Genomic DNA, 26,745 nt, shown 5'->3' with positions numbered 1-26,745 from the left:
ACATCTGCCTTCATCAGATGGTAAAAATTCCCAATGTCACCCAAGAAAAACAGTGAAGAGAAAAACTGAACGTTAAGTCAATGGGAAATGGAGGGATGCCAAGACTTACGGAGAAAGAGATCAAGGAAAAATATAATTTTTAACATTTTCTTGTTTCTCATCAGGACAGCCAGAGAATTATACAAATTCATTTTCATGAAGACATTGAATTTTCAGTCTAGATTGCCTGAGGAGAACTGCAGACTGGAATATATTTTTGGCAATACTAAAAAAGTGTCATGGTGTAACCAGGAGAGGCTACTGCAGTTACATGAACCATCTACAGTGATGCTTTAGGTCAGTGATTCTCAACATTGACTGCACAGTGGAAAAATCTGGGAAACTTAAAAGAAGAGAAACAAACAAACGAAAAGAAACAAAACTAAAACAACAACAACAAAATAAAAACCATGGCAGGGATTCTGATTTAATTGATCTGGACATCAGAATTTTTTTAAAGCTCCCAGGTGATTATAATATGCAGCCAGTGTTGAAAACCACAGCTTGAGGCTACGTTTTACCAACTTGGTTATAATTGTTGCTTAGGTTTTTTTTTTTAAGTGGAAAAATCACATTATTTGAGGACATGTATATCATCATACATTATTAATCCAGGCCAAACAATTAGATCCCAAAGACATGTTTCCTGGAGCGATGCTTGATCAAGTGGGTGGGGAAAAGGCTTTCTCACCCAAGGGTTATAGTACTGAAGGGCCACAAATCCAATGCAGTCTTTCTTTGTAGTAACAAGAAGAGTTGCTGCCAGAAACAATAATTGTGTATCTAAGAGGTTTTTGAATTTACAGTTAGCATCTTCTGTATCTGTGTCATACCTTCTACTTGCATCTGTGTCATACCTTCTCTGTTCAGAAAATAAATAATAATCCATTACCATAGTAACCCTCTACTAGTTACTAATTACTAGTTACTAATACCTTCATGTAGAAGAAGTATTGTACCCTCAACCAACTTGTACATCCACAAGATGTAAAAGAAACACCTTCAAGCACAAGCAGGAACAAGTTTTCAATCAGAGTCCAGAACTCTGCAATTGCATATAATGATATGAATAGTTGATTTGCTGTCTAGAAAGTAAAATGTAGTTCCTCTGACTTTTATGGACTATAGCAGCTTTGTTTCACAAATGCTAACCCTGAATAAAAGCCATAAAGTAAAACATAACAAAGACAGACAAAAGAAGAATTAAAAGTAAGCAAAACAGAGTCAGTGAAATATATCCATAAGCAGCAGGGAAGGGATGCTGGATACCTCAAACACTTTAAAAGTAGTAACTAAGGACTTAGTTATAAAATGTGGCTTTAGTGAATTGTTAGTCATGAGAGAAAAAACGGAAAAAAAAAAAAAAAACCACCAATGAAACATTATAGTGGTTTTCCATGAGAGCAAATTAAAACTTATCTTTTTTAACAATCACCAAAAGCATCGGAAATGAGGTAGCAACATAAAGAGGTCAGTTCAGATGCCTGTATGTGGCAATTAAAACTGATAACATAAAAGAGAGTAGCAGGTATGATCTTACAGAGGAAAAGGGCAAGGAGATGTGTACAGAACATGTACCATTCACTGTGCAAAACAATTTATGTACATTCACTCTCATACCTCACTTCAATTCTATGATTTAATGTTAAGGAAATTAAAGGTCAGAGAAGGTGACATAATTTGACCAAGTTGCACATCCAGAAAGTGACTGAGCCAAGACTGAAAGCCAAGTATGATTTGCAAGTTAATGTTCTTCTCTCTAACTTCCTATAATACATGAGTCTCCCCCGCCCCGCCCCCCCCGCACATCCACTATGTGATGTACTATGAACTAATCCCCATCAGCTCACCCCTTGGGCATCAGCAAACAGTACTCAAAGATAAAAAGAGGAATTCACCTGTTAGCCGTAGGAAGAGGTAGAATAGGCATATCATGCAATAGAAATTTTAAATATCCTCTGGATAGAGACATGGGGGAAAAGCTTAAGAAAATTTTCTAATCATAAAGGTTATGAACTTACACAAAACTTGCAAAGAAGGAGCATAAAAATTTTTGATAGTTGTAGATAATATTGGATCACTCAAGATTTGTGGCACTAAATCCCAGAAAACAGAGATGTTCAAAATTATTTTCAGATTCTGAGTTTTAAATACTGGAAACTCCTATTTCTCACACCTAGAATAAGTTTTATATTAGTAGTCCAGTTTTACTGGAAAAGCAAAATGTTATAAGCAAATAGAGTTGGCTGAGTCACATGCATTTTCATCTCAAAATGAGTTACAGATCAAAGAATTAGATATTTTCAGGGAAAAACAGCAACAAGTCATGATGTAACTGAAATATCTGAGACTCTTCTAGGAAATTTCTGAAACCATCAATCCCTGATGAAATGCAGCTATTTTATCAATGTCAGGTAATCCTACCTTAGTTACTAGTTACTAATACAATAAACATCCCTGGTTGCACATTTCTCACAATCTCATGAGTTTTTCGGCTGGTTCTTAAATTTTGATTCCACTGTGGTAGTAGTGCTCTAAAACCTCAGGTAAAAACCTCTCTGTTGCAGTTGCCCCAGCTATTAAATGAAAGAATTGTACTAGAAGATTGCTAAACTTTTGATTTCTTAGGTATTCTTCCAGTTCTGGGAAGTCCTGATTCTTCTATTCTTTCATAAGAAAAAATCGACTGCCTAAAACTGAAAATAAAACAAATTTATCTATACTAGAAATGTGGCTCTCATTTTTTTCTGATTTTCCTATTGCAGTTACTAACACGATACTTTTAAAACTTACGATTTTTTTTAGTTCATTCTCCCCTTTATCTTCTATTTCCAACAGAATTTACCAACTAATCCTAGTTATTCCACTTTCCCATTGTCTCTTGCTTATGTCCTTTGAAATCCATTCTCAAAGCCTGAGGCAGAAACTCCTTCTTCAATTAGTAGCAAACAACTATAACCAACACTTTAGGATTTGGTATTGCAGAATGAATTTTGGTAGTATAAAAATGAAATGTGGTGGTTTTGAATAGACCCTCCCTCTCTCCACAGAATCACTTGGCCTGCTTAGGGTATCAACTGATACTTAGCAGAGCAGATCTGGATTGAGTTTGAATGAAATGAGTATCTCAAACAGATCATTTCGTTCTCTACATGAATGTTTACTTAGAGTTGCAGGCCATATTGATGAACTGAGATTAGTCACACCAAACTACAACTTGAGGCACAGTTTTGGCTCTATAAAAAATTTAAGAAATTACATACAGGTTAATTAAAGCACAAAAATATTTTGATAATACATAGAAACAACAATAACAACAACTACCATTTATGTAATGCTCACTATGTCACAAGCATTTTAAGCATTTTACTAAGTACTTTACATAGAGTACCTCATTTAACTCTCTCAACAACCCAATGAGACTATTACTCCCTCTACTTTGCAGAAGAGAAATGAAAACTTTCTTAACAACTGGTTAGCAGAAAAGATGGTACTGAAATATAGCTCTGTCTGACATCAAACTTGATCTCAGGACTCCCTGTCCAAAGGGACTGAAAGCGATTTAGTTATCGATTTCTGAGAAGGCAAAAGAAAGAATACTTCAATATTCTTGCTTATCCAGAAATGAAGAGTTCAAAAGCTCTGATGTTTTTACAATTCTATACTCAATTTTTCTAAAACAATAACAAGTGACAAAAAAATATATCTTGGATTTGTTTGGAAAAAATAAATTTGAGCTGCATTAAGTATGTCAAAGGAAAAAAGAAATCCAATTAAAACTCCTACAAACTCTGGTCATATACCAAATCACGCGGAATTCTAAATGATGACACTGAGGTAAAAGAAGACACTTTCTGCCGGTCGGCTCCATCTAAATGACCCACCAAAAGCTCCGACTCAATATATAGAACTCTGAATTTGCCATCTTCACACAAGCAAATCTATTTTTCAATTCCAATAGAAGAAATATTTTCCTATCACAATAATCAATATTTCAAGATCATCCTTGACCACTCTTCCAACTAGTAGGCTGCCACATCAACTTGCCAAGTCTACAATCAATGTGTTTCTGTGTATTTCCCTCCTTTTCATCTGTATGCCAGTTCCCTAGCTCAAGCCTTCAATATCCTATTCTAGTTTTTTAACTTGTTTCTCTGCTTCCTATTTATTTTCCATAATATTCTATTTGTCAATACCAAATTCCCATTTCATCATCTAGCAGTGGCTCTCAAATGACTACAGGCTAAAGTCCAAATTCCTCAGCCTTAATTTCCTTCTCTAGTATTACCACCTCTTCACCCAACTGAGTCAAAGGTAATTAATCTCTTCTAGGCCCAAGGATCATTTACTGCCACAAATCTGGTTGTAACCATTATCTCTGCACATAAGGTGTCCTTGCACTCGCTCTAACCTACCCCCCTTTCCTTCAGAGCAAGAAATAACATGGCATTAATGGAAGCAGCATATTGGAGCCAGACGGCTTGGGTTGCTACATGATTTCAGGGAAGCTTAACCTTCTGAACCTCACTTTTCTCACTTGCAAAATGAGGATAATAGTACCTAGCTTGCAGAAGTTTGGCAAAGATTAGAAGTAATATGCATCAAGAATGCCCAGAAAAGTCACTTGATAAATGATAGCCATTATTATTATGCCCAAAGCTTAGTCAGCCTTTAACACCCAGCTCAAATGCCTAAGAAGTTCTGGTTTTTTTCTACCTTATGCATAGAGTCACCTGAGTATGCCTATCATTTCTACAAAGCCCTCTCAATTAAGAACTCTGTCTTATATATTCTCATAACCCGAAATACTTTGTACCTACCATACAAACAGCAAGCTTTTAGTAAATGTTGGGTGAATGAAGGCATGAATAAAACCTCAAAGAATTAAATTACTGTTAGATATATTTTAATGCACATAATTACTCTGATGCATATTTTTAAAGAATTTCCCATAAAATAAAGTCTTTTATCTGGAATTCCTTAGAGAATAAGCCGTTCTGGGTAAGAGATTATTCTGGTAGCTTACTCTTGAATAATACATTCCAAGTTGTTTATTTTTTAATGGAAAACTTTCTGAAACACTCTCCAGCATCCTTCAAAAGAACATCGAACAACTAAAATGGCTTCTGTACTGATCACCCCACTCACCATCCACACTCCAGCATCAGGAGGAATGCAAACGTGCTACAGGTGCCAGGCAGATGTGGACAGCGTGCGGCACATGTGACTTTCCCTCTTGTGCTGTCACATTGCTAACTGCAACATTTGATAGGATATAAGACAGCCCCTACATTTATTTGAATTAGTAGTAAACTTTAGATCCTTGGGTATTTTATAAAATTACTAGAGTTTTCAGAATTTTGTCCCCCCCTTAGTTTGAGGTTGGAGTCATAGTGAATGGGTGAGCTTGTCTAATAGCCTGTCAGCCGATAACCAAAATGGCGATAATGAGAGCACTGAAAAGACTACTGACATTTACTAAACATTTATTAGGTTGCAGGCATTGAACTCGATCAGTACATTATAAAAATTATCTGAATCTTCATACTAAGCCTAAGAGGTAATAGTATTTCAATTTTCATCTTACAAATGAAAAACCCAAAACTCCGGGAGGTTAGAGGATTTGCCCTGGACTGAACAGTGGTTGTGAATGGTAGAAGCCAAACTAGAATCCCTGTCCATCACACTGCCAACTCCCATCTTTTATTTGGCATTCCCCCAAAGGGAATGATTTGATTAAGTGATTTCTAGGAAGATAACAAAGCTTGATCCTTTAAACATCAAAATAATTTACTTGATATCTTTCTAACATGTTGTTATATGGCTGTCAGGTAATGAACAGAGTATATGACATAATTCGTTCTTGCCTTGATGACTCTACACCGATCATTCACTATGCTATGAGAAGCCTTGGAGCCTGAGGAGAAGAGAGCCTAGGTGGATCTTCTTCTGAATTCCCCTCAACTGTGGTTTGAGTTTGTTAAATGACGTTCACAGCCATTTTGTAGAAAGCCGCCTTCTTCCTCTTACCTCCCAAATTTCTTAGGACAGAACTACAAGGACGTTGAAAGAAAATGTGCATCAAATCTTTGACGTAAAATCAAGTGAAACGTTCTCTACACTAGAAGAGAACAGGGATAAATCATCCTATAATAAAAGGATAGTTTTTGCTGTTGCTGATGAATTTAAAGTACTTTCTTTGGTAGTCCATTATTGCATAAGTAGAAGAGAACAGAAACCTCACTGTTATAATTAGGCATTAAAATGAATGATAATTTCATTAAAAAATAAATTTTAAGTAAGCAAGAGTTTGTTCTACGTAACTTCAGAACAAGAAAGGGATTGTATGTATATGCTGAACCCAAACTCTCTTATCTTAATGAGGACAGTAACAGCAAGACAGTTACAATATAATGCAGCAGAAAAGGTACACATTAACTATAAAGGTAATTTCTTCATAGAGTGGTGTTTAACATTGGAATAATTTATCAAAAGGATTTTTAAGTACAGTGATTTTATAAAAAATTATTTAAAATAGCATTCAAAGGAAACACATTTTTGCATTCATTTTGAAGAGCCAAAATAATTATTAGCAAATATGGAAATGTTTGATTTTGTAAAAGCAAAGCAAAACTTTTCTACTTCAGGCCTAGATTAATATTCAAAAAGACAGTATCAACTTTATTTTTCATAGAATATAGGCAGTAGTTTGACTAATATGTCTGACACTAATAAATTCTCAAAATATCTGAGAAATATGACCACATGTGGTAAGAAGATTAAGGTGTTTTCTGGCAACCCCCTCAAAAGCAGAACTTGACTGCAAAAAACAAAACTTTTCTGTGGGGAGCCATGGAGGCTGCCTTCTGTCCTATCAATCCACAAATTCTCGAATTACAGATCTGCTGTTGTTTTCTGACACATCTGCTTTGCAATGTAAAATACTGTTTTCTTTAATAAGAATTCTTCAAAAAGCCCTCAGGCTCCTCGCCTTTGTTTGCACAGCCTGAGAGTTTTCATTTAAAGTTTTCACACTGTTTTTAAAATTCCCCATTTTTGTTTCTAAAATAGTTAGGCAAAGTCCATAAACCTATGTTATGGCTTCACATTTGAGAGACATAGAAAAGGTGAAGAGAAACATGCAGAGAAATTCTTAAGGTTTCAATAAATGATATTGCTCCAAATGGCCAACATTATTTTACTCTCTCCTTCGCTGTCAAAATGTAGGAAGGAGGTAAGCAGAGATGCTTTTAATATCATTTCTGTTCTTGGGACATATAATCTACTGTGAGATGAGGAAACTCACAGATAAAATCCACTCTTTTTTTATTCTGTGGCACTCTGATAATCCAATATTGTGGAAAATAGGAATAGACAGTAAAATGATGACAGAAACATATGGAATTCTTTCCTAATGATCATGTCAAGATTGATACTTGATGTTCTCTATAGTGACTGAAATGGAGCTAAAATCCAGATAAAGCAAACATTACTCAATCTAAAGTCATGATATTTTCCAGGATTAGCTAATTCACTATATTTCTACAATACATTCTTATGTGGTCCAGTTTATTGAAGTAGGGATAATCTAGTTATATGAAAATCATATATGCTCAGTTACCAAATCCTATAGAGGAGACACTGTCAGAAGGCAATCTGCAAATCCCTCCAATCCTCTGATTTCATAAGACTGAGATTTGTACCAAGGTCTGGACACATAAAATTCCTTAGTCCTATTGGGCCTTGCCTTTACGAGTTATATGAATCTAGAGTGGGCACAGGGTTGCTTCTTTTCTTTTTCTCCATCACGTACCCATCAGCACCATGGAGTCCTGAGTGAAATATGCCTTCTGGAAATGCACAGTAAAATTTCCTTCATTGTCAATCTAATCTATATCTTTTAACATAGAATAGTTTTCCCTTGCAATAGAGCTCACTTATGAGTCTCATCCCACCAAGTTTTGAGATCACATTTATCTTCTATTAGGCTATAGGCTGAATATTTGTATTCCTTCTAAATTCATATGTTGAAATCCTAACCCCCAATGTGATAGTATTAGGAGGTAGGAACTCTGTGAGGTGATTTAAGTCATGAGGGTGGAGTCCGCAGGAACCGGATTAGTGCCCTTTTAAAAGACACCCCTTTGACTATGTGAGGACACAATGAGAAGATAGCCATCTATGAACCAACAGGGCTTCCAAAGACATGGGATCTGCCAGAACCCTGCTCTTAGACTTCCCAGCTTCCAGAACTGTGAAAAATAAATTTCTGCTGTTTATTCGCCACCTAGTTTATGGTATTCTGTTATAGCGACCCAAGCAGGTGAAAACCTGTGTTAACATGGCAAAATCTGTTTTATTGACTTCTGATTATCTGGCAGGCCTGGATGCCTTCAGGACCAAAGCAGCCAGTGTATACACCCCAGCAGCAAAGAAAGGTTTGGTATGTGAAAAGGCTCCAATCAGGAAGATCTAAAAAAGATAGCTTATTGAAATGTTCCCTGATCACCTAAGCTTACAGATAGTACAGCTGCATGAGAAAAGGTTTAGACATTTATTATCTTCCATTAGGTGATTATGGCTCATGTACACCCTCAAGTAGGGCATGATGTTTCCTTCATTTGCTGTCATTTACAATTTCTATGAAAACTGGGTGATGAGTTTCCCTACATTCCTAAACAGAATTTACTGGCTACCATTTACTCTCTCTTAATAAAATCACAGTCATCTTTTTGATGTACAAGCTGTACAATCAAGGAGAAATGTCTGCAGGGGTTCTTCAGTGTGCAGAGTTGCTTGCCCTGCCATAGAATGGCTCCAGGCTGCTATGCTATTTCACTTCTCATATATATTTTTAAGAGTTTATCTTTCTCTTTCCTTGTTGTCAAGCTGTCAGTCAGCTGTCACTTCTTACGGCTGTCAGTGAGCCTGCCTTTATCGCACCCCCAATTTGATGCTGCTAATCTGCTGTCAGCTGAAAAATCAGATAATCAAGACCTCTGAAATTGCATTTACAGTAAGTGGTGTGCTGAGTACTAGATGGAGATTTTGAGATATGAGTTCCAGTTCCTGCTCTTCTTTATCTAGCTGTGTGATTACCAGAAGACACTTAACTTCTCTGGGCCTTGGTGCCTTTATCCATAAAACGAAGAGCAGAGTGTGTATATGTGTGTGTGTGTGTGTGTGTGTGTGTGTGTGTGAGAGAGAGAGAGAGAGAGAGAGAGAGAGAGAGAGACAGACAGACAGACAGACAGACAGACATATCATATCAGGACTTGAATCCTACGTTTTTATGACTATCGGAAAGAACATATGAAACTTTTCTGAGTTAATAGAATGCAAATTTTACAATTAAATGTATCCTTTAATTGTAAAATTTAAGGATACATTTTAGTCATCACTTTATTTAATCTCACTCCTCTAAATTCATAACTAACCATTTTCTTAAAATGCTCTTTTGTTCCACTAGATAATTCTCTCATTGTTGACCTCCTGATTCTTTTATCTTTTCTTCTCATTTCAAACTTGGGTTCTTCCTCTACTAATGCCTCATGTATCAAGAGTGCCAAAGGCCAGTCCAAATTTAAAGGTCCAGGTAATTATAAGAAACCAGCAACAAGCCTGAGAAACAACAAGCTACATGTCCTAGAAGCCAACTGAAGAATATGTCATAGTGTGTCAAATGCCGCTGATATGGTAAGATGAGGACTGAGAAATGACTACAGGATGTACAAGCATGGAAGTCATCGGTAATCTTGACAAAAACAGTTTCAGTGAAGTAGCTGTAAGAGAGAATAGGAGGAAAGAAATTGGAAACAACAAGTATAAACGATTCTTTCAAGAAGTTTTGCTCTTAAGAAAAAGAAAGAAATGAGGCAGTGGCAGAAGGGAGAAGTGAAATCAAGAGAAAATTATTTTGAAGATATAAAACAACTAGCATTTTATTTGTATGTCCGAAAGAAAGGAAAACTAACCTTGCAGAACACAGAAGGAAAAACTGCTGAAACAATAGTCCTTAGGTACAGAAGAAGGATGGGCTCTGGCAAAGAAGTGGAGATAAGGAAGGCCTTACACTGAAGCAAGATCAGTTCATCCACAGCAACAGGTGTGAAGACGGAGACGAGGCACTCAGAAGCACATAACTAGATAGATGTGGTGGTGGCAGAGTTTAAAAATTCTCATCTGATTGCTTCTCTTTTCTCAGCCATGATCCAAGAATGAAGATAGAAGATTTTGTATTCGAAGTTTAAAAAGAAAGGAAAATGCATGATTACTTATCTAGAAAAGGGGAAATGTGGTATGCTTGCCAGGCAAATCAAAGGTTCCATCTGAATTTAGGAGTCATGAATTTAGAGTAGACTAATAAGTATGGCTGAGTGTTTTCTCCTAATCAAATATGAAGGAAAAAGTGCAAAAGATTTGAGAGTATATGCAAGAGAGTAAGTATGATGATAGAATGTAGAAATTAAGCTGGGGAACGAAGGAAGAAAATTAGTGCAAGAGAAGAATGAAAGTAAGGAATTGGCTCAGTCTGTGGATGGCAGGTTCTGGTGAGGCCAAAAGACTGGAACAGGGTGTTAAAGTGAATAAATGAACCTCTTTATTTAGATTAGGCTGCTTCTTTTGCAGAGCTCTTCTCTATTTTCATGTGTTGATTAAGAGAGGACAGAGAAGAAGACAGTCCTTTATATATTCAGGTGGCAATAAACATGGAAGGTTATAAAACAATGGGGGCAGGGGTTTTAATAAGATGAGTTCACCTTTATTGGGGGTCTGTTTTGTGCCAGGCACTATGTTAGGCATTCAGCATGCATTAATTCCTTTAGTCAGTACATCATGCCAATGAAGTGATAAAGTAAATAAAATCATAACCATTAAAAAACCCTAAGCTCAAGGTCATTACACTTACATGGGTCACAGAGCTAGTAAGTGGTGGTCAAGACTCAAATGCATATGATGTTTAAGAGCTTTCCCATCTCAAAATGTTTAATATATAAAATGAAATATTTTCAAATGAATATTCTTTCTCGCTACTATTGTTCTGGTCTTTGAGAATGAGGCAGCGAAGGGGTGAGGAGGACTGAATACCTGTGTGATAGACACGCTCTGAGTTTTAAAAGTTATCAACTTTACACGGCCATGCCACCCTGAACAAGCCCGATCCTGTCTGATCTTAGAAGCTAAGCAGGGTCGGGCCTGGTTAGTACTTGGATGGGAGACCACCTAGGAAGACCAGGTGCTGAGGCGCAAGAAATAAAAAATAAGGGATTGTAAACTGACAAGGTCCTTGTAATCTGTGAGGTCAACCAAGGTTTGCCTCGCCTAAAATAAATAAAATAAATAAAAAATAAAAGTTATCAACTTTATAAGCCTCAAATATTTTGCTGAAATACGGCTTTTCCCTTCCCTAATAAGTATTCCATTATATTATGTTATATCATATTATGTTATATATTAGTATAGCACATTTTATTAATAATTTAACTGTATCTTCTGCTTTGTTTTCACTTAAATTCATTTTTGCCACGACCAAATAAGATTTGTTTAAGGGAGAAAAATATAACCATTCAAAAATTGCCTTTTTTTAAATCACCTTGGTTATTTTGTGTTTTTCAACATCTCAACAAAATAATACTCTTTTAAGACTGCAGGCATTAGAATGATTGTCATTCATGCAAATAATCACTTACTTTCACTGTATGAGTTTGGGTTGGATAAAGCAAATTACCATTTGAAAATAATTCAAATAACACTCTGGGCTAAGACCTTGCTTATGAATGTTATCTTGGCCACAATATTTCTTAACCTTCTTCCATTTAGCTAGATGTATTTATGGTAATACAGTCCAAATTAATAAGCTATTCAATTGCCACAGGTGTATTAAACATACTACGTTGTAGCCATATATCATATGGAAATTAATTTAAAACATTATTTTTTTGGAATTCTATAGCAGTAATAATTAAGATGTGCTATAACCACTTATTCACCTTGGAGATGTATATTTTCCCTATATATCATATGAAAAACTTAAAAGCGTGTCAAAAATAAGTTTATATTTTAAAAATGTGAACTAAAGTGTAGGCTGTGTTTGAGCTAATCATGGATCTAAAGTACAACTATATTTTCTCAAAAGTTGAAATTCCCTCATCATACATAAGAAAATTGTCTTCATATAAATGTATCTTATATATACATGTAACCTGAAAATCAATTATCTAGTTTTACTTAGCTGATAGTTCTCAAAACTGCAAATAAATCATTAAATGTTTCTGAGAAATGACCTATAGTGACAGTAAACAGAAAATTGAATCAAAATTCATAGAGTCTAAACTTTTTAATTCAGTCTGTGACAATAACCAGCAGCGTGAGTGTAAGCCAGTCTCTGCTTCTCTGGGCCTTTCTGAACTCTGTAAAGTGAGGAATGGGCAAGGTTGTCTCACTTAAATTTTATGACTCACTATTAGGCAGATCTTTCTTCAATGAAATATTTGAGTAAGATATTCAAATAAATCAGCATTAGAAGTGTAGATGAGGACAACTGTCCCCATAGCAAGATCTGGGTGAACTGAATAAGTCCAGAACACAGAAACTAACGGTGACCTCCTACACAGCACGTAGGGACATTAAATTGTTTCCTGCCTTCATTTCAAGGATGGGGAAGAAACAGTTGTCCCTGAACTTTTTTAAAGGACGTAGTTAGTTACAAAACAGCAGCATTCCCAGCTAGTATGAGTCCCACTGAAGTAAACTTACTATTCACAAGGGAGAAATATTCCTGGTGGCAGTAAAAACAATTTTGCCAGGTTTAATCAAAAGCAAAGAGGAATTCTAGAATGTTCCCTTTGAGCCACATCATCCATTTCTAATTCAGGGTGGGCCCAGCAACAAGGGTAATAAAAAATGTCCTCAGTAACTGAGAAAGAGAAATGGTAATTAAGTGTATTTTCGACCCAACATAGAAGACCTAACTCTTTATTAAGATAACATAAATAATAAAAAAAGGAAGAAGGAAACAAATAGAAAATAGCATGAGAAATGAAAGTACTCCAAACAGTGAAATTTATCACTGATTTACTTAGAACAGTTGCTAATGCGTATAAACCAACAAGCGTAAGCTGAATGCAAAAGTTGAGAAATATGCTTGACAATGACTTTTTTAACAAAGCAACAAATAAAATAAACAAAACAGTAAGTGTTAAAAGCCAAAACAGCTTGCTTTGGCAAACAAATAAATAAAAGAAAGGAAGAACTCAGTATCGGGAACCATTCAGTGGTAGGTTGGACAAATGATTATTTAAAATCTTTGCAAGTCACAGCATGATGAAATAGAACTTGATTCTCTAATTAACCATGCTTATGCTGAGAAATTAAAATTGGCAAGAAGAACATCTATCAATTTGGAGAATAATTTGACACAATATTGAAAACGGAGTCAAACACACTGACCTGCTCACATCAGGAAACTTGATGGGAAAGTAAATAACTTGACACTTGGGTCTGATGATGCTTTCCAGGTCCTTGGGTCTGTGATCAGGAATCAGCTTCATAAATTTTCCAATAGAAGTGAGAAATGACTCCATATTAAAAACTGAGTTGAATACCACCACGTCAGCCACCAGGCTGTAAAGGGAAAGGATAAGTACAAATGATAAACCCACATCATTCAGATATTTTTATAAGCCTAAAATCTTAATATTAATCAGATTATACACTGCATGTTGGCTTCGCAAAGAATGTTCCACTTTCATATTTATCAAAAATGCCTCTAATAAATAAATTAGTGTCATTACCACTATACCATGGAAAGTTTGATTGCTGGCATCCAGGAGGAAAGGCAGGAGAAGAATTAAATGATTTAAGAGGATTCCATGAGGCTTCAAACCAAAATAGATTTTTACACAATGCCAGGAACTTTCTATATTATTATCGACAATAAGTATAGTGGCACCATTTTTGTGTGGCCCAACCAACCATGTTGGGTTTCTATGTCAGTGATGTATATTGTTTTATACCACCATGCTATTGAGAACAGAATGTATGACATACTTTCCACTACCTTCAAGGAGACTAATTCAGATAAAGCTGTATCATACTAGAGTATATCATCAAAATACGTGGGGCTATGCGGGAAGGATTATATGGGATGTTCACAAATAACTTATTTCACTATTATATTTCGAGTAGTCAGAGAAGTAGAAAAAACTGGTGAAAATGAATCCACAAATCCATATTACTAGGTCTTACTGACTGCATAAAGAAATGTATTTTAAAGAACTATAACACCATGGACCTTCAGAATTAAACAAAATAAATACAATATTAGCTATTGCTTTCAATGAAAAGAATTTATTCCTCTCCATAAATTTTTTTTTAAATAAAAATAATCTAAAACATGCAGTTATAAAGGCAATGTGAAAACAAAGTCTATGTGTCATAAGTACATCAGCAGTTTCAGAATTTCAAAAATATTGTTTTGGAAACGAATGATCACAAATAAGTGAGCTGGATAAAATCTGAATATGTAGTATGTTCCTTTTACGAGTCAAAAAACTAGTAAATCATTAGATTTTTTTAAACGGCCTTCTTTGCTCTAAGCAATGATTCAGTGTCTCAGTGTCAGTGGACCTCAATAAAATGCATACAAATGCTTTGATAAGAAGGTGTACAAGATCCAATAAAAAAAAGTTTTATTTCATCTTAAAAATGATAGATCAAGAAAACTGAAAAGAAGACAATGGTAAGTCCATAAAACTGCAAAACACAAATGAATAAGCAGAGCTTACAGAATAAGAACACATACCATATCAAATCCTCAGTTTACTTTCATTCACATTTACTGAGACAGCCAAAGTTCCCAATATTAATACATAGTGGAATGAAAAATCAACAAAAGGAATACTGACCTGCCGCCCCTATGCCTTCTTCACAAAATTGCTTTTCCATACAAGTATTTTTTTTAGTTGTGACCTAGTGCAAATTTGGGGGTAGGGGTGATTACAACATGGATAATACAAAGAATGTCACAGAAGTGCTGACACAACACCAAGCAATAAGGAAGCCAATATAATAATACACCAAAAGTTGAAGGATGTTTTACAGCTAGTCTGTTTTCACCATATGTCACATATTGTAATAGCGACCCACAGGTCATAATATGTAGTTATGACATGTGTTCATAAGTCAGAGGGTTAGCGAAATCTCTGTTTAAGGTGAGTGCTATGTCAGTCATCTCTAAAAGTCCTTAACTGCCACACGGTCACGAAAGAAATCTGACAGTGCCAACAAAAGCAGAAGTCAGCAAGAAAACTAAAGAAACATGTAAGAAAGCAGGAGCCCTACTTTTCAAAGAGAATCTGAACAGGACTGCTTTCTGACACTCTTATTTTTCCTCTGGACAACTGTGGAGCATTTTTTTCTCATTAACAAGCCAACCAATGATCAAATCCACTTCTTTTTCTGTAAGCTTGTCTATCAGTTTACCCTCTGGAGAAGAGCAATGCTGAAAAATCATGTACGAATTTTAATAGCCTCATTCCCTATAACAAAAACAATCAGTTTATGAAAGAGAGAGATGAGGGGCAGTAAGCTAATATTTTTTTACATATCTTCCCTCATAGGGCATGCAACCCAACTATTTACAGTTTTAAAAACCCAGTCTACATATACTAAATTAAAGACCCAAGATGGTTTACAGAAATATTCTTTTTCATGCATTTCCTCCCTAATATGAGTGAGTGTAACTTCCATTAACTTTAAAGCCACCCACAAAGGGAAAAATAGGCTTAATTTTTTTCCCCCAGTTATTTCTCAAGGGTAATAAACACACACTATCTGAGGAAAAGAATGATGCTAATTCAAGAAATCAAAAGAATACTACAAATGTTTTCCATATTGATAAAGCACAAAATGATTTTATTTTTGTTTTTAAAACATATTTCCCTTCTCTGTTTCGATATAAAATAGAGTATTTTAATTTTATTATGAAATTTTAAAACGGTTGCTTTTTTTATGAGACGTTTGACGTGAAGCAGTTCCACTCTATTTTGATAGCACTGCTACTTCACAATTGAAGCAGCTTGTAAAAATTATTGCAAGAAAACATTTACAAAATGCTCAAAACACAGAAGTATTACCACATAGCTGCTTTTCTATGTCAACTAAACGATGGAATATACTTGCAAGAGTTGAGAGTCTGTTTAAACACATCATTAATTCCAACTGCTAATAACTATTTCAAAAAGGTGAGTAAAAAGTACCCAGTCACAACCAAACTGACACCATTTGATTGCTGCAGTATGTGAATAGTATCCAACAGCAAAGCCGTTTCAGAGTTGTTATTAACTTCTTTCATTAACTAAGCTTCAGAAGATACACTTTGTTGAAGTAACAACAGAGAAGGACCATCACCTTTAAAATGTCATGGTATTTTAAAGCTGTGAGATTTCAGAAGACTCAATGAGGGGAAAAAAAGAAAAAAAAAAAACAACCTACAACTACCTAGAGATTCATTTTCCATAGTTTTCTATTACAGACAACAAAAAAAGGACAAAAAACCCTTTTCCATTATGCCCTATTTTTTGTTTATTCCTCTGAAAATTTCTATTTTGATTTTAGCTGGATACATTAAAAGTGGTTGCCAAATAAGAGCTGACTAAACTGCCCTTTTCTAAAAGTATGCCTTAAACAATGCATGATGGAATCAAGGGGTGAAGAAGGTCCCTGTCAACCCTTGAATGTTGTAGAAAAAAGATAATTAGTTCAACGTATAATTAGATTGTTATATAATATATATGTGTGTGTGTGTGTATATATATATATATTTACAAAAGCATTAGCTGTGATCATATATATATGCTGCAGAGAAACAAGTAATTACTACTATGGAAGGTATGTTCAAACATTTGCACCTACTTTAAGGTGTTTTTAAGTAAATGTACAGGAGATCTCCGGATTTAAAAGCTAACCATCTATAAAGAAAAAGGTGGCAAAGGACTAAATATAATGATACACTCTATACCTACCATGAGAGAATTTGGTTGTATCCATATTGGAAATCCCTTTCCTGACATTTCTTGACAGGATATACCAATTGGTTCTCGTGGAAATACAGAATCTTTTTCAATTTCCCAAGGTCAGGCCGAAGGGCAGCCAGTTCAGTCAGGTTAAGCACAGAGCTTGCAAAGAGGATCCTAGGAAATAAGGAAATTAGGTTTACTGTCCTGAGGATGCTTGAAGGGGTCATCCTTTGCTCTTCTCTACTCTTTCCTTATCCTATCCCCAGAAAAACATATCCTCGACAGGGACACATCAATAGTTAAGACTTAATACCATGTAGTAGCATTCTAAGTTTTGATCTCTTAAAAAGCAGCTGCTAAGAACTATAAAAACCACGAATCTCATTGGTCTGCTCAGCTCAGTTACTGAGAAATGCAAAAAAAAAAAAAAAGCTGGATAGATTTTATTGAGAGGCAAGAAAAGCTCTATCTGAAGGACAAATGGAACAAAGATAAGGCTGACTAGGGAATACTTTGCTTGCCAGTTTCATTACACTTTATTTCTTTATGCAAGCAACTACTGAAATTCAATATACAAGCAGGAATGGCACATGTTCATGTTATGACATAAACCCTTTTGATTTATGCAATAGACTTATCTAGTGTGGTCTTTTTCTCTTGGCATGTTTTCTCACTGTCCCTCCCCCACCCTTTTTAACTATTCTGCAATATTTCTGTGTTGGGTTTTTTTTCGTGTTTTCTTCTCCGCTACAGGACTGCTAATGGTACCAGCGTACAAACTGCAAAACTCCTTATATAAAACATAAATATTTAAAAAAAGAAAAAGAAAAAAAAAGAAGAAAGTAAGATTCCTTTTCTTTGGGGAGGGGAATGAACAAAACTGAAAGTTTACCTATCCATGTTTATAAATAAAACAGTGTCTACTGACTCACTCATTCCACAAACATTTATTAAATGCCTACTATGTGCCAGGGTCTAACCAGGAAGAACAAAAAAGATGAACAAGACAGTCCACTAGGATAAATGCTGTCTGTAATGATGACATATACAAAGTATTAAAGGAACAACCAGGAAGGAGTAATAACTGTCTGAGACAACCTAGAAATGTTTCACTAATGAGGTGCCTACCACATTCGGACACAAAAGAGGGAGAAATTACAGTTCCTGTGCAGCTGAGTACATTTAGATGGCACGATTTGATGGAATGCCACCTTTATAACATATTGTAGCATCATTTGACCCTTACAGCTTTAATTCTCATTCTAAAAAATGAGGTTCAAGAAGGTTAAACATTTTTTTCTAGAATCACACAAGCAGGGACTCCTACTCCTGGCCTTCTAAGCCCGAAGTGCTTTCCATTACACCGGGAACATGAATTGGTTGTGAACCACTTCCACTGCAAATGCATTTTTCTGTATTTAATAAATACAAAATATCATCCTTGTTATTACCATGATTACAACTACTATAAATTCTCCTTTGCTGACAAGCCAAATGGCTAACTTCAGGTGTTTATATGATCTGCAGCACTAGCCTTTCACATAAGAAGAATGATTACATAATAGGTGCATACATCATAAATAGGAATTCAAGTGTCTTCTTCATGGGCAAAAAAAAAAGGCACATATGACCAAAAACCAGTGATCTCTCTTTTAAATTCACATTGCTGTATTGTCATGGCTTATTGCTTTACAGTAAAAACTTCTTACCAAGGAGATGCATTTATTTTTTTTAATCATCTATTTGTACTCAAGTAAAGTAAACAGAAAAATTATGGTCATAAAATGCCTTATTTTTACCAAAAATATTCTTACCACCACCACCAAGTATAACCCTTTCTAGTATTTAGATTAAAAATTCTAAAATATGAAAATATTTGTCTATCTACAAATCTTATCCTTAGAAGAGAGAAAAACAAAATATTAAGCTGTCAATTGATATTTTCCTTAAAAGAAAATGGATGGCAACTTGTAGGTCTACTTATTGGGTAATTCGTCCCTCTCTCCCTCTAATCCCACCCCCAACATACATATTATTGTAAATAATGACTCATTCTTAATCATTAAGACCTGAGCAAGCTCAACATTTTTCACACACGAGGCAGAAAAATTCATTAAATGGAGCCATCATTTTACTTATTAATTACAAAGAAAAAATGGTACCATTATCGTAGAAAAATTTGATAGACATGAACTTAACCAAGTGATCAAATTTAGTATGATCAATCATGGGACAAAGTGATATCATGTATTTCCCAATGTGATACACTGAGAAAGATACAAATCACCATTGTAGTATTCCCACCAAAAATGTTTGATCTGAATTTAGTCATGAAGAAACAATCAGACATATATCCTGCAAAACAACTGGGCTTCATCTCCAAGGAGGTCAGAGTCAGAAAAAAAAAAAAAAATTAGCTTAAAAGAAAATAAAGAGATTCCAAAACAAAATGTCATACTGGTTACTAGATGGGGGAAAAAAAATAGCTATAAAGGACATTATAAGGATAGAGAAACTTTGAATATGGATTGAATATAAGATTGCAAATTTTTATCAATCTTAAATTTAAGTGTAATAATTTTATTGGGTTTACATAGGAGAATATCTTTATTCTTAGGAGACACATGTTGAATTATGTATGTGTGAAGTTTCACGATGTCTGCAACTAATTCTTAAATGGTTTGGTCAAAAGGCTACTTAGTAATAACAATAAATATTCATTTGTATATACTTATATAGAGAAATTTTGTAAATGTGCAAAACATTAACAATTGATTAAGTAAATGGTATATTATAATTCATTAATCTTGTCTTGCAAATCTTTAAGTTATACATTATAAAACTACAATTTTGTGGGAATATGGCAGTAAGGAGAAAACTATGCTATGGAACTACGTTCCATAAACAATAAATCCCATCATACATGTACTTCTATTCATAATCCAATTGTTAATTTCCTACGTGAGAATTATCCTCAGGGTGGACCATCTGTAGCAAATGTTTAATCAAGGCTGGCCCTCCACTCTAATCTTACCACACACCTCCTCTCCTTATCCCACCTACCAGCTGATCCATAATCAAGGAATCCAAATCTAAAGGTGAGCTTTCCAAATAAAACCTCCCCAACGAAAGAATGCAATATATTCAGAAGTGAAATGGCAATAATTGTCATAAAATTAAACATTTTTTGAATGCCCACACCAACACTTACTTCAGTTTGTTCAATCATTAACAGGAAATTCATTGTATCTTTATTACTAATCTTGAAATAGTCCTCATACTTCTAAACTGTGGAAACTATCTCTATCATTAGCAAAACATTTTTGTTTTTTCACTTGTAAAATGGTAGTTAAATTGGACAATAAACAACTCCTCAAATATTTAGCTCAATGACACCCCAAAATAAATAAAGAATATGCCAACGAAAGGAATGCAGATCTGATTTATTGGCAATTTTTACTTTGCTTCTTTCCATCAATTGAAAAAGAAAGTTTATAATAAAAGAATGAATGACATCATTCAATCAGCAGCTAATCCCTTGGCTCCCAAAGTTCATCTTGCCTCAGGTGTTATTTAAGCAATAAATCTTAACAAGGTGAGCTTTATCATCTTACCCTGTGTGTCTGGCAGGAAAGGGCACAAGGTAATAGCAAAAACCACTAGGAACAAGATAATTCCTGACAGCTGCTGCTTGAGCACAAGTTAAATTGAACAGTTTATCTCAGCATGAAGATGTTATAAGGTTTTATGTTTAATATTTTTAAATTAACATAAAACCCAGAGAAAGCAGTTGGGCAATCTTTCACAAACATGACATACTACAATCACTGTATAAGCTGGATTAGTACTTATTACTATGCTACTACAGAATTAAGCTGTTTTTAGACCACCAAAGAGTTTTAAATTGCAACTTTTGTCTCTGTAAGAGAAACCTATATTTAAAATGTCTGCTAAATTCAAATTAACGACTACATAGTTAACTTAACATCTCACCAAAAGTATACGTAAGCTGCTATTATAATCGTCTAACCAAAACGGCTCTGTGCTGCAAGCACATTAACACCTTTCTATGTATCCACACATACGCTTCAATTGTTTTCAATGCACATTATATCTACAATCTGAGTCATATCTGCTCAAAAAATACAAACAATTCAAGATTAGAAATCTTAGTCTTTTCTTGCTCAGTTTGAATAAACCAGTTGCTTGCCTTTTACCCTATTCTCTTAATATGTAAAAAGAGATGCTGAAATACACTTAAGCTCTGTAGAAGTGCAGCCATTATTATCAAGATGCACACTTTTATATCTCAAATGGTATGGAAAGGCAGTGCAATGAGAAACAGGACACGTATTCAGTATTCCAACCACCACCACGTACAATCTAATTCTCCTTCATGGACTAGGTTATCTCACTCTTGCCCTATGATATCTTTTCAGTAGTAGCCCCCCTACCCACCCACCACCAACCATTTACCACAAATCAGGGATATCGGACACAATTTGACACGGATATCAGTTTGAGTTGTTATTCATACTTAAATAATGCCTTGCAGGGTTTTAGTAGGCCTTGGACAAAGGAGTAAATTCCATTCTTCCAGCTGGATCACTTTGCTCAATACCTAAATGCCTTGTCTAGATTCACATTCCTCAGCCTCATTACCAAAGTCTTTGCTCTTTTATTGCCTATCTTGAGTTTCTGTTCCTTGATACCTACTCTCCAGAATTCTAGATCCCGTACTTTCTGTGACACAGTATTTTCGACAATGATGGAAATGTCCTATGTCTGTACTGTCCAATATAGTAGTGACTAGCTACATAAGGCTATCAAGCACTTGAAATGTAGTTAGTGCAACTGAGGAACTAAAATTTAAATTTAATTCAATTTGATCAATTTAAGTGTAAATTAAATAACCATTCAGTAATGGCTACTGTGTGGGAAAGCACAGCTCTGGATGGACCAGCTCTCTTTATTTAACCCAACACACTACCCATGGTAACCTGAATGCATTTCCTCAATTAATTGATTTTCTTGTACAGATCCTTGACCTGCTTCTGATAATTTAATTTCTCCTGACTAGCTAGCTATATTTTACCTATTGGGCTCTCCAATTCTGGAATGGCACTATTTTCTTTTTCCTTCTGATAATCAGATAATCCATGTTCATTATAGAAATTTTTTAAGTACAAAAAATATAAATTAAGGGAATACCACCCACAACCACCCCAAAAAAGAAAAAGTCACTATTTGCAATCCAGTGATCATTTAGCCAGTATACTTATTTGCAAGGCTAAATAATGGATATAAAATGTAAAACAAAGTAGCTGAGGCAAGAAGAAAATTGACAAGTTGAGGAACTGAATAAAGACCAAGGAGGCTGGAGCAATTAGTTCAATGAGAAAGTGGCCAGAGAAGAGGTTAAGGAAATCAACGCGCCTTTGTAAGACATAAAATAATTTTGGATTTTATGGTAATGACAATGGGCAGAGACTGAAGGATTTTAAGTAGGGAAAATACAAAATTATACATGTATCTTGAGTGTATTTACTTTTATTCTGTTTGTAATATGCATACATTATTGTAGTTTTATTTTTTGCCTTTAACACAACACTTAACATGTTGTTTTACTATGTTAAAAATTATTTCTAAAACATGACTTTTAATAGATTTAATAATATGACGTGCCATAATATCCCCAACTAGGGCATGCTTTTTATATTCATCTATCTATAAAGCTTTCAATTTTTAATTGTATAATCTCTTGTATTTCTATTACATTTGTTTACGTATTTCATGAGATTTTTTATTACTTTTTAATATCAGAAAACTTTATCATAAGGAAAACAGACTGTAAGGAATCATTTTGGATGAAGGGAGAACGGAAAGGAGAAAAGAAATGACGGTGACTTCGACTAAGAGATAGGGCTGGAGGTGACGAGAAGCGGCCTGACTGGGTTTGCTGACAGCACTGTCAGGGTTTGCTGATGAATTAGATATGAGAAGTGAAAAAGAAGAGTGCTATCTTTTCCTTCACTTTATCACTTCCAAAGTGTATTGATAGTGTTGCAATATAACAGGAGCTCAATTATACATACAGGCATAAATGAAAATTACTGCCAAACGTTTCAAAAGTCTTCGGCTTAAGTATATATTTTTTAAATTTATAAAACCTGTGTAGAAAGATAACTGAGTTCTAATATTCATTAATCATTGATATACAAAATTAATTCTAAGGCAATATGCTTTAGTTGTCAGCTACTTCATCTTAATTAGAACATTTTTAGTGCGTATTTAAATGCTATGGATTTTCAAAAAACTTCAAGAACAATGCATAACAAAATGTTTCCATTGGCTAAAACAATTAAAAACACAAGATGAAAGTCTCATCTAAAAGAAAAGGAAATGTGGCCATTTAATTTCCTAAGGTTCCTGTGATGGGTAATTTACGCTGTTTAAATAGAGTATCCAGGTTCCCAAAAGCTGTCCCACAGTGTAGCATCAATTAATCAGGCAGTTTTGCTTTTCTCCACCAGGTAATGTTTCCTTTCAGGGCTTATCATGATGGCCAGGAGAGCACTGTGCAAAGAACACTTGTCCAGAAGGCATGGAATCGAGGTCTACAGGTAGGACCTGCCACTGAGCAATCTCTTCAACTGGTTTCTTAACATCTGTCTACTCTGCAGTCATCAGCACTCTGACCTGCTTTATGGATTCTTAAGAAGACAAATTACATAATACCCAATGAGCTTCTTTAATAAAGGTGTCACTTAAACTCAGATGTCTCAAATTACTCCAGCATCCTCTCAAGTCTTTTAATTCTTGGTATCTGGCATAATGGCTAATCCATAAAAGACATTCAATAATAATGTTTGTAACAACAAAGAATGAAACAGAAAGAAAGGCTAGGCCTAAGTATTGGGAAAAAAAAAATCCATAAATAAATTGAAATTTGTACTGTGTACACATTTTTGACGTATTTTGGGACTAGGATTTATTATAAAGATTATTCTTATAAAACACAAGGTAATATGAACCACTTAGAGCATTTCTGAATTCACTTTAGATATTCTATCAATAAGTTGACAAATCTCTTGACAAACTAAGAAGTACAAAATATCATTCCTATTGTAAAAGACCTGACAATATAATTGATAAAACAAGCAAAAAATACAGGAAACATTAAATAACAATAAAAAAGATAACTATCTGCACTGTTCTGCACAAGAAATGTCACAAAGTAAGGCAAGCCTGATTGAGAATGAGGGGAGAAGCACTAAGCACTATCAGTTTAGAGGAAGAAATAAAAATTAAGAGCAGAGGAAAACCAGGAAACCTCAAGTTTATTGAGAGTGGGAGGGGAAGCCCAGGTCCTGAAGTCTTGGTTATGGAAGGATCAGTGCTATTTAAATAAGGAGGGGCAGTGAGCTCAAGTTTAGGGTTTGAAAAAATGATAAGTAATTAGATAAGACTAGAAAGGTGGTCTTCCATCATACCTAGAGGTGCCCGAATGCAAGGTAAGAAGTTTGTTAGATTTTTACTTTACTCATTGGCAATATGAGGATCCATCATACATTTATTATTATACTAGCAATTGCTTTATTTCTTATTATCTTTAATTAACTAAATTGTGAATGCTCATTTGCTAAGAAAAATGATAGTAAAATGAGATAAGGAATTAAAAAAATACCACTATCACTACCATTTTCAAAATAAGGGAGGTTGGTCTCTACTTATCCAAATACAGATAAAACTATTTAATTTAGAACCATGGCTCTCCATCGTTAATTTGTGATAATGAAATCCTTAAATAGACATAATATTCAAATGTGATAATAATCTAAAGGAAGAGAGGGAATTGTGTACTGTGCAAGGTTTTTTACATATATTATCTCATTTAATCATCACCCTTAGAGACGTGTCTTATTATCCACATCTTACCAATTAAGAAATTAAAGCACAAGAGTTTGGTTAAATGCTAAGACAACAGCAATTACTTAGGCAGAGATGAGTTTCAAATCCAAGTTGATATGGTCCCAAAGCTTCTACTTTTTCAGTTATTCCACACTGATTTTGAATCATCAAGATAAGAATGTGATTCAATGTTTCCTATTAACTTTACTTCTTACTATAGTCTGTAGTTGAGAAATAAAAGAATATATATGGTATAAAGAAGAATTGTACGAACCTGAATAGTTTTATTTCATCCCTTCATTCGTCACATACTTACTGAGTGATTACACTGTTAAACAAATTGTGGAAAGGTAATGACCATCAAGGAAGAAGCTCCGGAAGAGATATAATTGAGGGAGCATCCTAAATAACATGAAGGAGTCAGCCTACTGAAATAACAAGGAGGTCAGGGAAATGGGATAGAGAGAAGTGGCTGACATGAAGTGAGCAAAAAATTGAGCAATGAAGGAAACAGAAATGTCTGACTTGGTTGCTGGGAGTGAGAGGGTAAGCATGACTCAAAAGTTTCTAGCTTATGTAATCAGATGGTGGTGACATTCCTTAACACAAGAGGGGAAAACAAATCAGGAGTTGGAGAAGAAGAAAAATAAAGAGACAGTTTTCACAAATGCTAAATATAAATGGAGTACTAGTAGGTAACTAAAGATAATAGACAACAGACTAATGAAAGAAATCGTATTAGAGATTTTATTTAACTGAAGGTCCTGGTCGGCAAATGTGTCAGTTAGAAATGTGGGTTCTGGTTTGTTATAGATTTTTACATAGCTGTTCTACATGTTTCTCCAATATTTCGTATGTTATCTTGTTTTCTCCCATTAAAGTATATTCCTTAATGAGATAATTTAGATCTGCTGTTCTTTCCTTTAGTATCCTATAGTTTCCTTAACATGGCATCTCCCACACTGGATTTAAGTTTTCTTAGGGCAGGTCCTATATCTTCCTTGTGCACTACCCTATTCCAGGTGCTCAATAAATGTTTTCAAATAAGTGAATGGGTGAATGAATGAATAAGTCAGTTATTTATTCCCTCAATGAAGCTGAGAAAATAAAATTGGTTGATTATCTGTTTATAGCGACGTGTTCAATATATTTACTTTTACTATCAAAATGCAAGTTGGACAGCATCTCATGCCTCCCAAAGAATGCACTTACCTTCCTACCTGAGTACCCAACAGTCTAGGGAATGTCATTTGATACCATTTTTGATCAAGCCCATTACTTTTTCCTTATGGTCCCTAATAATATGTCAATCTACAATCCTAACATATCAAGTACTTAAGATATGATCCCCCCAAAAAAGGAACTCCAGGGGAGAGGTAGGTGTCAACCTGGTACAAAGATCAGGAATGTACAATGTCATAATAATAATTTCTGTCATCTTCAGGGATTCATGATCGTCAGCCTTGAAGAAGTCAGTCAATTAATATGCAAAGCACATCTAACTTGCTGAGTGTGCTGGGAACACTTCACATGGTGTTTTATCTCCATAAACTAATATAATTAGTATGTGAAATATTTATAATTCGCCTCATGATTAATCTATCATAGAAGACTACTCCTTAACAGCAGCATATCATTTTATATTGGAATGTTCTTTGCCCTTTAGTTCATGCCATTCATAAGTCCCTGGAGTTCATTTCTAAATATTATAAAATTGGAAGACCAGAGACCCAAGATAATGGATATGTCTTATCATCACTCCAACACAATCCTATCA

General features: G+C 34.8%; 1 protein-coding gene and 1 pseudogene across 7 annotated transcripts in view; one reads left to right on the top strand and one right to left on the bottom strand.

Annotated features, from left to right (window-relative positions):
- The window catches only part of GTDC1 (glycosyltransferase like domain containing 1), a 346,607-nt gene that overhangs the window by 167,110 nt on the left and 152,752 nt on the right, over window positions 1-26,745 (bottom strand). For 6 of the 7 annotated variants that reach the window (XM_023527475.1, XM_023527479.1, XM_023527477.1 and 3 more), the window contains exons 3-4: window positions 17,064-17,231; window positions 13,489-13,662 (exon numbers count right to left, since the gene is read on the bottom strand). In XM_023527475.1, coding sequence (XP_023383243.1) covers window positions 13,489-13,662; window positions 17,064-17,231 — 342 coding nt within the window. The remainder of the gene's footprint in view (window positions 1-13,488; window positions 13,663-17,063; window positions 17,232-26,745) is intronic. The other variant, XM_023527476.1, reaches the window with a different exon arrangement.
- On the top strand, window positions 11,169-11,287 carry LOC111736110 (annotated as a pseudogene).

Source organism: Pteropus vampyrus, unplaced genomic scaffold, assembly GCF_000151845.1.
Source record: "Pteropus vampyrus isolate Shadow unplaced genomic scaffold, Pvam_2.0 Scaffold17, whole genome shotgun sequence".
Lineage (NCBI taxonomy): Eukaryota > Metazoa > Chordata > Mammalia > Chiroptera > Pteropodidae > Pteropus > Pteropus vampyrus.
This window is presented reverse-complemented; position numbering and strand designations above follow the sequence as displayed.